The sequence below is a fragment of the Apium graveolens genome, chromosome 7 (genome assembly GCF_009905375.1).
Source record: "Apium graveolens cultivar Ventura chromosome 7, ASM990537v1, whole genome shotgun sequence".
In the NCBI taxonomy this organism is placed as follows: domain Eukaryota; kingdom Viridiplantae; phylum Streptophyta; class Magnoliopsida; order Apiales; family Apiaceae; genus Apium; species Apium graveolens.
The window spans coordinates 193,869,036-193,881,047 of record NC_133653.1 but is presented as its reverse complement, the minus strand read 5'-3'; the positions used below and the strand labels follow the sequence as shown (position 1 = coordinate 193,881,047).

Below are 12,012 nucleotides of genomic sequence, written 5' to 3'. Positions count from 1 at the left end.
AGGATTTGGTCCATTAGCAGGAAAGATCGCACGACTATATTGTACTACAGAAGAAGCCAAGCCTTGAAAAGATTTTGTGGATAGAAAAAACTGCCTCATCCAAGCCTTAAAAAGATGCCATCTTATATGAACACTATATTGTACTATGTGTATGCATTATAATTATATCGCAAGTCGCAACAGTCACGTACTTTATATGCATAAATGAGAGGAGTTTTTTATTTTATTTTCTTTTACTTTAAAAATTATATATAGAACATGCCTGTGTCTTGCACGGGTTTAGAGCTAGTTTTTTTAATGAGTCAGCGTCCCTATCTTAATTTCGGGGCTATCTATTCTACTAAAGTGTATATGAATGGCAGAATGGGCACAGAAGGGTCTTGCCAAAGGTCCGATGATCTTCATTAGATGTTACTACTGATATCTGCATCCCGATGGTTAGAATTTACTTGCCAGTTTTGTTTATCCTTCTTATCATCCCATCCCAGAAAGATACCTCCACAGGGGGACCAAGGTCGCGATCATCAGGTTAACGCAGCTTATTAAAAAAAAGGCAAATAAGCAGCTCGGACCTGCCAAGCAGGCCGCCCGCCAATTCGCCAATTTGCAAGTTGAACCGCCTGCTTATTTGCATAATTGCATACATGCATTTAAAAAATAATAATTAAACCGCCTAATTGGCCTGAAACGCCCGACTCGCCTAATTTTGCGGGCTGTTCATGAGTTACTATTTTATCCGGTGTTCTAAAAATCGGTCTAGGCGGCCGCCTAGGCGGCGCTATGCTATGGTAAAACGCCCCGACTCGGACCTAGGCGGTGATTTAGGCGTTTTTTTTTAAATCGGGTCAAAATCGGGATTAGGCGGGCTAGGGGGTCAAAAATCGGTCCTAGGTGGCCTAGGCGGGAAATAAATATAAAAAACATTTTTTTTTATATTTTTATAATTTTAATTCATTAATTTCATAATTTCACACAATATCATGTCAAATTCTAATATAAAGTATTGGTAATAATTAACAAATAATCTAATATATTTATTTTCTCACTTAAAATATAAAAATGACATATTTGTTATATATAATATAATATATAAGAGACTTTGAGAGAGAACTAACTAATAAGAAAATAAAACATCTTATTCTTGTGTACATAACCATGATACAAGCAAGCCTTATATAGGCTAGTAGGATGAATGTTACAAGAAAATGGAGAGCCAAAAGTCTCTAATTAATGTAGGCATATGAAAGACCAAAAGTCATCTACTAATTACATAACACCCCCCCTTAGATGACTCATAAAAACATCATGCCTCGTTAAAACCTTACTAGGAAAAACCCTATGGGAAAAACCCTAGTTAAGGAAAAAGAATACATGTGTTAAACGAGTAATAAATAGGACATTATATCTACCCCTCATTTAAACATGACTATGAAAATCAATATAGATCTCGAAATTTACGCATCCCAATCTTGTGTACCAACTTCTCGAAGGAAGATGTAGGAAGTGCTTTTGTGAACAAGTCTGCTGGATTTTCACATGATCGAACCTGACAAACATTAATTTCACCCCTTTGTTGAAGTTCATGGGTAAAGAAGAACTTTGGATCAATGTGCTTTGTCCTATCATCTTTAATGTAACCTTCTCGAGTCTGAGTGATGCATGCTTCATTATCTTCAAATAAAACAGTAGGACTTCCTTTATTGACTAAGAGACCACATGATTCTCGAATATGATGGACCAAAGACCCTAACCATACGCATTCTCGGCTAGCTTCATGTAGTGCCAAGAATTCAGCATGATTCGAAGAAGTTGCTGCTAGAGTCTGCTTTGTAGACCGCCAAGATATTGCGGTATCACCATATGTGAATACGTAACCTGTTTGAGATCTACCTTTATGGGGATCGGACCGATATCCTGCATCTGCATAACCAACTAATTCCATTTTTGAGTCTTTAGAATAAAACAAACCCATATCCATTGTTCCTCGAAGATATCTAAATATCTGTTTCACACCGGTCCAATGTCTTCGAGTTGGAGCAGAACTATGTCTTGCCAACAAATTAACTGAAAATGCGATATCAGGACGTGTACAATTGGCAAGATACATTAGCGCACCAATGACACTAAGATATGGTACTTCAGGGCCAAGTAGTTCTTCTCCTTTTTCTCTTGGGCGGAATGGATCTTTTTTCTTTTCAAGTGATCGCACAACCATGAGTGTACTGACAGGATATGCTTTATCCATAATAAATCTTTTAAGGACCTTATCAATATATGCAGACTGATGGACAAAGATTCCTTTTGATAAGTGTTCAACTTGAAAACCAAGACAAAGTTTTGTTTTGCCCAAGTCCTTCATTTCAAATTCTTTCTTTAAGTATGCAACCGTCTCATCAAGTTCGGCAGGAGTTCCAATGATGTTTAAATCATCAACATAAACTGCGATAATTGTGAATCCTCCTTTTGTCCTTTTAATAAAGACGCATGGACAAATGACATTATTAACATATCCTTCTTTTAGGAGATACTCACTAAGACGTTATACCACATTCGACTAGATTGCTTTAACCCATACAAGGATCTAATCAACTTGATTGAGTATAATTCTCGGGGTTTTAAATTACATGATTCAGGCATTTTCAATCCTTCAGGAATTTTCATGAATATATCATTATCAAGCGATCCATATAAATAGGCAGTCACAACATCCATTAAATTCATTCGGAGCCCTTCCAAAATTGATAAACTGAGTAAAAATCTGAATGTTGTTGAATCCATTACCGGGGAATAAGTCTCTTCGTAATCAATTCCCGGTCTCTGCGAGAAGCCTTGTGCAACAAGACGTGCCTTATATCTTACAACTTCATTTTTCTCATTTCTTTTACGCACAAATACCCATCTATATCCAACGGGTTTTATACCTGCAGGTGTTTGGACAATAGGTCCAAAAACTTGGCATTTTTCAAGTGATTTTAATTCTGCTTCAATAGCTTCTTTCCACTTTGGTCAATCATTTCTTTTACATTCATAGATCGATCTAGGCTCATGATCCTCGATTTCCTCAGAAATGTCAAGTGCAACTGCATATGCAAAAATATCATCCATGATAATTTCTTTTCTATTCCACCTCTTTCCTGAAATGACATAATTTATCGAGATCTCTTCATTGTCAACAATTTCAGGTGTTTGATCATCCTTGGAAGAAGTCTCTTCAGTGATCAATTCTATGATGCCATTTGATTGTCCATCTTCCTTATCAAGTTTCCTTGTTTTTCTTGGAGTTTTATCCTTGGATCCAATTGGTCTACCACGCTTCTGGCCTGCTTTAGACTTATTTGCTAGCATGATTTTATTATTTTCTTCAGGAAGTTTAATCTTGCAAGGAACATTAACAGCTGGTATATGTGACTTTGTCACATTCTTGACATCAGTAAAAGCATCAGGCAATCTATTTGCGACTTCTTGTAGGTGGATAATCTTTTCAACTTCAAGTTCACATTGATTTGTATGAGGATCATCATGAGACAGGGATATTGCATTCCACAAAATTTCTTGCTTTTCTTTTTCGAATTTTGTCTTATCTCCCCCTAATGCAGGAAAAACTGTCTCATCAAATTGACAATCGGCAAATCTTTCCGTGAATAAATCACCAGTCATGAGCTCCAAATATTTAATAATCGAGGGAGAATCAAATCCAATATATACCCCTAATCTTCTTTGGGGTCCCATTTTTGTTCGTTGGGGAGGGGATATTGGAACATAAATTGCACACCCAAAAATTTTCAAGTGTGAGATATTTGGTTCTTGACCATTTACTAGTTGTAGTGGGGAATATTTATGATAAGAAGTCGGTCTTAACCGAACTAAAGAAGCCGCATGTAAAATCGCATGCCCCCATGCAGAATTTGGTAAATTTATTTTCATAAGTAATGGTCTTGCAATTAACTGTAACCTTTTAATGAAAGACTCAGCAAGACCATTTTGAGTGTGTGTGTGGGCAACAGAATGTTCCACTTCAATCCCAATCGACATACAATAATCATTAAAAGATTGGGATGTAAATTCTCCTGCATTATCCAATCTTATTTTCTTTATATTATGATCAGGAAATTGTGCTCTTAATCGAATTATTTGAGCAAGAAGTCGTGCAAAAGCAACATTACGAGTGGACAATAAAGTAACATGTGACCATCGTGTGGATGCATCAATGAGTACCATAAAATATTGAAATGGTCCACTGGATGGGGTAATAGGTCCACATATATCTCCTTGAATTTGCTCCAAAAATTTTGGGCATTCGATTGCAACTTTCACAGGAGATGGTTTTGTTATCAATTTTCCTTGAAAACAAGCAACACATGAAAAATCTTTGGACAATGGAACAATTTTGTTTTTGAGTGGATGTCCATTTGAATTTTCAATAATTCTTCACATCATTGTTGAACCCGAATGGCCTAAACGATCATGCCATATAATAAAATTTCTCGGGTCAACAAACCTTTTATTAATAGTCATATGTGACTCAACTGGATTTATGAAAGTATAATATAATCCAGAATTATATGATGGGAGTTTTTCTATCACATGTTTCCTTCCTGAGATAATAGTCGTGATACATAAATATTCATTTTCATGTTCATTTGTTGTCTCAATATGATAGCCATTCTGGCGTATATCTTTAAAACTCAAAAGATTTCTTTTTGATCGGGTGGAAAACATTGCATTTGTAATCAATAAACATGTACCATTAGGTAGCACTATACTTGCTCTTTCGGAGCCTTCAATTATATCTGATGCACCCGATATTGTATTTACATTAGCTTTGGCTAATGCTAGATGCGAAAAATATTTCTGATTTTTTAAAATTGTATGTGTGGTTGCACTATCCGCCAAACAAAAAGATTCCTCATCTCTTTTAACATATGATGAGAGGCTGCTGGCCATATTTCTTCATGAAAAATAAAATATAAATTAGAAGTAGAAGTTAAACATCTCAAGTACTTCATTAACGAAAGAAAATTATATATGCAACTGATAATAATGATTATCATAGTTCAAAGTTTAAAAATAGATAGTCCAACATAAAGAAAAAGTTCAACTAGCACGGTAAGATCTTGTTTAATTATGCTCATCACCACCAAATTTAGGCATGTTCACATCAATATCTTCAAAGAAATCACCAACTTCCATGTGAGTAAAGCCCGAAGGATCAACTTGATTGTCACTTCCGAGGTGTGATTCAAGATAGGCGATCCCCAAAGGATCATTCTGTTCAGTGAAATTAGTTTCAACATTTTTTAAAGATGCCAGATATAGGTCAACAAAGTGTTTGGAGGTACGACATGTACTTCTCCAATGACCTTTCATTCCACAACGACTACAAGTACTTTCACCCCTTTTAACCATCGTACTTCCCTCGGGTTTCTCCTCATTTGTTGCCCTTTTCTGGAAGTAAGATTTTCTTTTAAAGTTCGGAGGATTTTGTTGATTACTACGGCCTCGACCACGCCCAAAACCACGACCACGAGCACGTTCATGCCCACGTCCACGTCCATATCCATGCCCACGCCCACGTCCAAATGATTTATTATCTCTATATTCATTGTTAGTCACCGTATTCACTTCAGGGAATGGGGTTGAGCCAGTTGGACGTGCTTGATGATTTTTCATCAAAAGTTCATTATTTTGTTCAGCAAGCAGCAAGACATAAATCAGCTCAGAATATTTCGTGAATCCATATTCACGGTATTGTTGCTGCAAAAGCATATTGTTGGCATGGAAAGTGGAATATGTTTTTTCCAACATATCTTTGTCGGTGATATTCTCGCCACATAATTTCAATTGAGATGTAATTTTAAACATGGCAGAGTTATACTCGCTCACACTTTTATAATCTTGCAATCGCAAGTGTAGCCAATCATAGCGAGCTTTAGGAAGTATCACCGTTTTCTGGTGGTCATATCTTTCTTTGAGATCCTTCCAAAGAGTTGATGGATCTTTAATAGTCAGATATTCAGTTTTCAATCCTTCATCAAGGTGATGGCGAAGAAATATCATGGATTTTGCCTTGTCTTGTTCAGAGGTTTTATTTCCCTCTTTTATGGTGTCACCGAGACCCATTGCACTAAGATGGATTTCAGCATCAAGAATCCATGCCAAATAATTTTTGCCGGTGACATCAAGTGCGTTGAACTCAAGTTTTGTAAGATTCGACATTATCACTAAAAACAAAAGAGACCAAAATATAATCGTCATCAATATTTATACACATAAATAGAATATAATATTATAATTTATTTACGAAAAAATAGCAAATAATAATAAAAAAAAACAAGTTATCAATTTATCTCGTAAAGCAGTGAATTAATGTATAACTACTTAATTTACTACAGTTATTTTATTTTATTAAGTTCATATAAAACAACAAATTGAGTTTTATTTCTGAAATCACGAGTTGTATATATAAGCAAAATCTAACAGATGTGTTTTTCAGATAATAGGATAAGATCATGTTGAAAACGAATAAGAAAAATCATCATGTGGTTCAATGCTTTGGAAAGAGTGTCATACTTACTCCATTATTTACACAGTTGAATAAATTGTGTTTTATTTACACAGTAGATTGAATTCGATCTACTGCCTCAGAGAAATGAAGCTGCATATACACAGTAGATTGAATTCAATCTACCGCCTCAATTTATAATTTAAGAATGCTAAGAATTTTAAATCCATGAACAAGTAGGTATCAAAGTACAGGGGTTAACGATAGATATTTACACCATGTGTATTAAGCTAAGCAGTACAAGCAAATGAATACAAATTTTACTCCGCAACTAGTAATACATGACTTAAAAATTGTACTGGAAGACTTATAAAAAAAATAGTTGGTGGCAGAACACTAACATTAATAAACAAAAAAAAGTTTATAGTTGATTTTCATTAAAATAGTCTTAGTTTACATTTTGTATACCAAGCCAAGCATGAAAACAAGTACCAATATTACGACTAAATACTAACAATTTGTAAATCACATAAAAGAAATTTAGGAGTTCAATAGTTTAGTACAAGTTCCAAAGAGAAAGCAACATAAGCAAAGATAAATAGTTGGCATACTTACAGCACCTAAACAAGAACAGAAGAACACTATAAAAGGCCGCAAGCTGGAAATTTTCCCTTCTCCCCTTTTTATACTTTCGTGCTGATAACGTGTTATATATAATATAATATATAAGAGACATATATAAGAGACTTTGAGAGAGAACTAACTAATAAGAAAAGAGAACATCTTATTCTTGTGTACATAACCATGATACAAGCAAGCCTTATATAGGCTAGTACGATGAATGTTACAAGAAAATGGAGACCCAAAAGTCTCTAATTAATGTAGGCATATGAAAGACCAAAAGTCATCTACTAATTACATAACAATATTGTAATTAGTTTAAAAGTGTGAATTAAAATATATTTAATATTGTAAACTCAATAATTAGTAAATAATGATTATCAAATGTGTAGATATTGTTTAATACCATTCTAATTTCTTTTTTCATACAAATATTTGACATATTAATCATTATATAATTATAAGAAATAAAAATAATATTTATATTCTTCCGATTAATGTTCCGATTAATCTCCGACTTGCCGATTAATCTTTCGAAGGTACCCTCACCGCCCTGGCACGCCTAGCGATTTTCTGGAACACTGATTTTATCTGATTGGCATCGGCATGGTTCAGCACGGTTTTGTTAATTTTCATGGGTCGTTCATGAGTTCAGTGGTGACCAAACCGGTCTGCCAAAAATTTGGTCCGACATGCTTGGTGTAACAATCCGCACTTCCGAATGATTAATTCAAAATCAAAACTAAATAGAAAATACACTTTATTAATCCAAAAGTCTATTACAAAGGGAAGTACTACAAAAGCGCAGTTAAAAACGGAAGTTTAAATCCTCGAACTCCAATACCATCCAACTCGAATACTAGGCGAAACCTGAAAAGAGTAAGCAATGAGCTAAACAGCCCAGCAAGAAAACGATTGATCCAACAAGAAAACAATCGATTCAACTAGCAGGCCAACTAACGCATACACATATAACAAAATACAATAATCTGTATGATACGATATACGGAACAAATACTTTCGATACATATTCTTATTCTTATTCGATACACATAATACACATACCACATAAATAACAATTATTCAAAACCCATAATTCATGCCCCGACCACTACAACCCGGTGATAACGGTCCTAAATTTTCATAAAATTGTCACTACAATCTGGTGACTACGGTCCTAAGTTCTTAATCGATATTTTCACAAATCATGACATAAATCAGAGATCCAAAATTATTGCCTTGACACCACACATATACAACAATACATATACTATAACACATAATACTTTTAAATATATAATCACTTAGCCCAAGTTTTGATAATCAAGTATAAACGCATAATATATAATTTTGAAAACACTAGCAAGATTGATCAAAAACTTACCTCCAAACCTGAACCAATCTGAATTTACCCTTTTGACCTTCTAAACGACGTTATCTTGAAAAACACGAAATACAAAAGTTGTAGAGAACGAAAAGACCTTTCCGAAAAGTTCAGAATCAACAAATTCCGACTTACGATGAATTTTCTACGAATTTTACAAGACTGCTGATTTATGCTGAGAAGAGCCCTACGAATTTTAATACAAAAGACAAGGAACACGAATATGGTATATTTATAATAATAAAAAACCTTATATCTTAACCTACAAGTTATTCATAATAGAATCTGATCTAAATTTTAAGCCCATTAGTCTAATTCAAATTTTAAATCCTAATCCTTATGTAATTTTAATCTTTTTTTCTATTATTCTATTATTAATCTAATTTTAAAAATTACGGGATATTACATACTATCATCCTTAAAAAATATTTGGCCCTTAAATTCACAACAATCCTATACGTCTACTCCCTCTAATATCCTATAGGTCAAACTTAAACTATGGTCCACAAGAACCCATCATAGAGAATGTATAAATCTCATACCTAATACACTTCGAATAGTCACATACCTAATACAATTCGAAAGGCAGTCTGCTCTGATACCAATTGTTAGATATTGGGTGCAACATAGAGGGGGGGGGGTGAATGTGTTTTCTTGATTTTTAGCCTTCTAAAATTTATTTGGATAGATGGTGAATAAAGTTTAATTGTAGAGATACTATGTTAGCAGAATTAACAGAACATGCACAACAAACACTGTATTCAAAACTCACTTATTTTTGTATTTAAACTAAGTTAAGTCTTGCTATAATTTCTGGGTTCTTAAGAATATAAGAACTCAGCTTCTTTCTTGAGAGAGTACAAGAAAATTTAGATATGTTTGTTACACTTAAAAATAAAGGACCAGTGTTTACTTTATAGATTAGTAAAACACTGGTTTATACTGGAGGCAATAAGATGTACTAAACCCTTTTCTAAGATAACTCTTAATCTTTCTATTTATGGCTTAATAAATCTTTTGCAAATCTTTTAGGTCTGTGATCATCCTTTGTCAGTTAATTTTGGCCCTTAATCTTGCACTCTTCAAGCTACTTTTGTAGATTTTTCAATCTAAGTGAATAGATTGTTTGTTGATTGATAATCTTGAATATTTAACTTGTCTGTGTTACTGTATTTGAGCTTCATATCGAGATCTCCAGTTCGTTCTATAGAGAAGTGACATCTCGATAAGTATAATGGCTTATCAAGATCTCTGAGTTCTCTATAAGTGTCTTTGACTTGTCGAGGTCTCTGAGTTCTCTATAAGTAAACCTGGCTTGTCGAGATCTCCAAATCTTTGCATGTAGAGATGACTTATCGATATATCTGAGATCTCTATATGTATTTTAACTTGTCGATATCTCTGATATCTCTAGTGAGAAATTGACTTGTCGATATCTCCAATCATCATATCTTCATTTTGACTTGTCGATATCTCTGAGTTCTCTATATGCAGAAATGACTTGTCGATCTCTATATGCAGAATTGACTTGCCGATCTCTATATGCAGAAATGACTTGTCGATATCTCTGATCTTTATATCTTCATTTGACTTGTCGATATCTCAGAGACTTCCCTATAAGCCATTTTGGACTTCTCGATAAGTCATTCTGGAGTTCTCGAATGACTTCTCTATATGACTTGATCTGTGACTTGTAGATATCTTGACTTAGAACATTTTTCATAAAACATATTTATTCAACTCCAAACTTCTTCATCTTTTCTCTGAGGCATGATCTTTTCTTGATATTTTTCCAGAGTTTATTCTTAGGCTTGAGACTGTTAACAGAAAAATACTCCAGTCTAATCTTTAACCTTTTTACAGACTCAAGTAATACAATACATAATACAGATTTAGACTATCATAAAACTAAATCTTAGGGTTGTTAATGTGACTTAGTTTTGTTATAATACAGGCATGTCTTGCACAAAAATCTCCCCCAATTTGTGAGAATATTGATTATCACAAATTCATGCCTGGTAACAAGACTAACCCCAAGTTATAAGAAAAATAAAATGATTACATAAAATTGACAGAATAACAAATACAACTTTTATACACTGAGTAATTACATGAGTTCAATAAGTACAATCATCACATGAAATTCTCATAGCCTGATTATTTTCTAATGAGGTCCTTTAGATTTACAAGTACTTGAAGTTCCTCTATGATTTCAGTCCCTCTTAGAGCTTCCACAAGATTGAGCCAATCATCCAATGAATAACCATTCAAGTAACCAACTCTGAATCTTGAGAACCTGCCATCTTGAATGTTTGGAAAATGTCCATCCTTAGATATTCTGCTCAGCCCTTTTGCCTTGAACTCATTTGATCTTTGTTAAAATATAGAAATTTCTTATGCATATTTTTTTATCCCTTTCTTCCTTTTCAGCCCTTGTTTTTTCTTTTCTTTCTTCTCTTACTCTTAACCATACACACATCACAGTCTTCCATGCCCTTGTACTTGTGTCCTTGTCCTTCATTAAGCTAATCATCCTCTTAAATTTTGTGGTTGAAAGTGTGTCCATTATTTCCTTGCTAAGTAGAGTGAAGGATCCATCCTGATAATAGATTCTAACTTCTCTCAATGATACAACCCAAACTTTGACTATTTCTTCAGCTAATTGTTGAAAGTAGTCATCATCTGTGATGCATCAGTTTAAAAGTAGAAAATCAGTCTGATTAAAGCAATTCCAGATAACCCCTTACCAACTTGCAGCTTCTTTGATTTTCTCCCAATAGTCTTGTAATGAGTCTTGATTGGTGGCTTGAATGAAGGTGAGTTTGAGATTTTTTTCAAGGTAGTTTGGCTAGAAGTGATTGGTATTTTTGAGTAAGGTGTTTGCAGTTTATTTGTACAAAAGTTTAGGCTTAGAGGTTAAAGGTGGTTGAATGTTTAAGCTTTCAGGCTTAGTGGTTTGAGTTTGTGAGATTTGGATTGATAAGACATTTTTCTTGGTACCTTCACCATCTTCCTTCTTATTCCTTCTCCTTTCATCTCCCCTCTTCTTATCATCCCTTATCTTCTCTTCTACTTCGCCTCCAGTTGTCTTGGTAGATTGACTTGGATTTGAGCCAGAAGGTTTTTGCTCATCATCATCCTTATCATTTTTTGTGTTGAATTGAGTAGTTGGCAACATGGTCTCAGCATTTCGTATCTATTTCCCCAATATTATGATAATCTCTTCATCTTGAACTTTCTTGTTCTTCTTGGACTTGAGATCAATTTCTAGAGTCATAATCAATCTCAAATTCCCTCTCACACAATTCTTTGGAACTATGAATTACTTGCACTTTTTGGTCTGTGGACATATGTAAGCCACCCCTTTGCTTGGATAAAGATACGATTCAAAAAAAAGTAGCTATATGTGCCTTCTTAAGTTCATTGAGCAACTGGGTGTCCTATGGAATGACTGGATTAAATCTGTGAATAATTACATCCAGCTCAAATGCTCTCATGGTTTGAA

General features: G+C 34.2%; 1 protein-coding gene across 1 annotated transcript; it reads right to left on the bottom strand.

Moving 5' to 3' along the window:
* Positions 1–5,118: 5,118 nt before the first annotated feature.
* Positions 5,119–6,216, bottom strand: LOC141674296 (uncharacterized). Its single transcript, XM_074481021.1, has one exon. The coding sequence runs from the start codon at positions 6,214–6,216 to the stop codon at positions 5,119–5,121; it is 1,098 nt and encodes a 365-aa protein (XP_074337122.1).
* Positions 6,217–12,012: the final 5,796 nt, after the last annotated feature.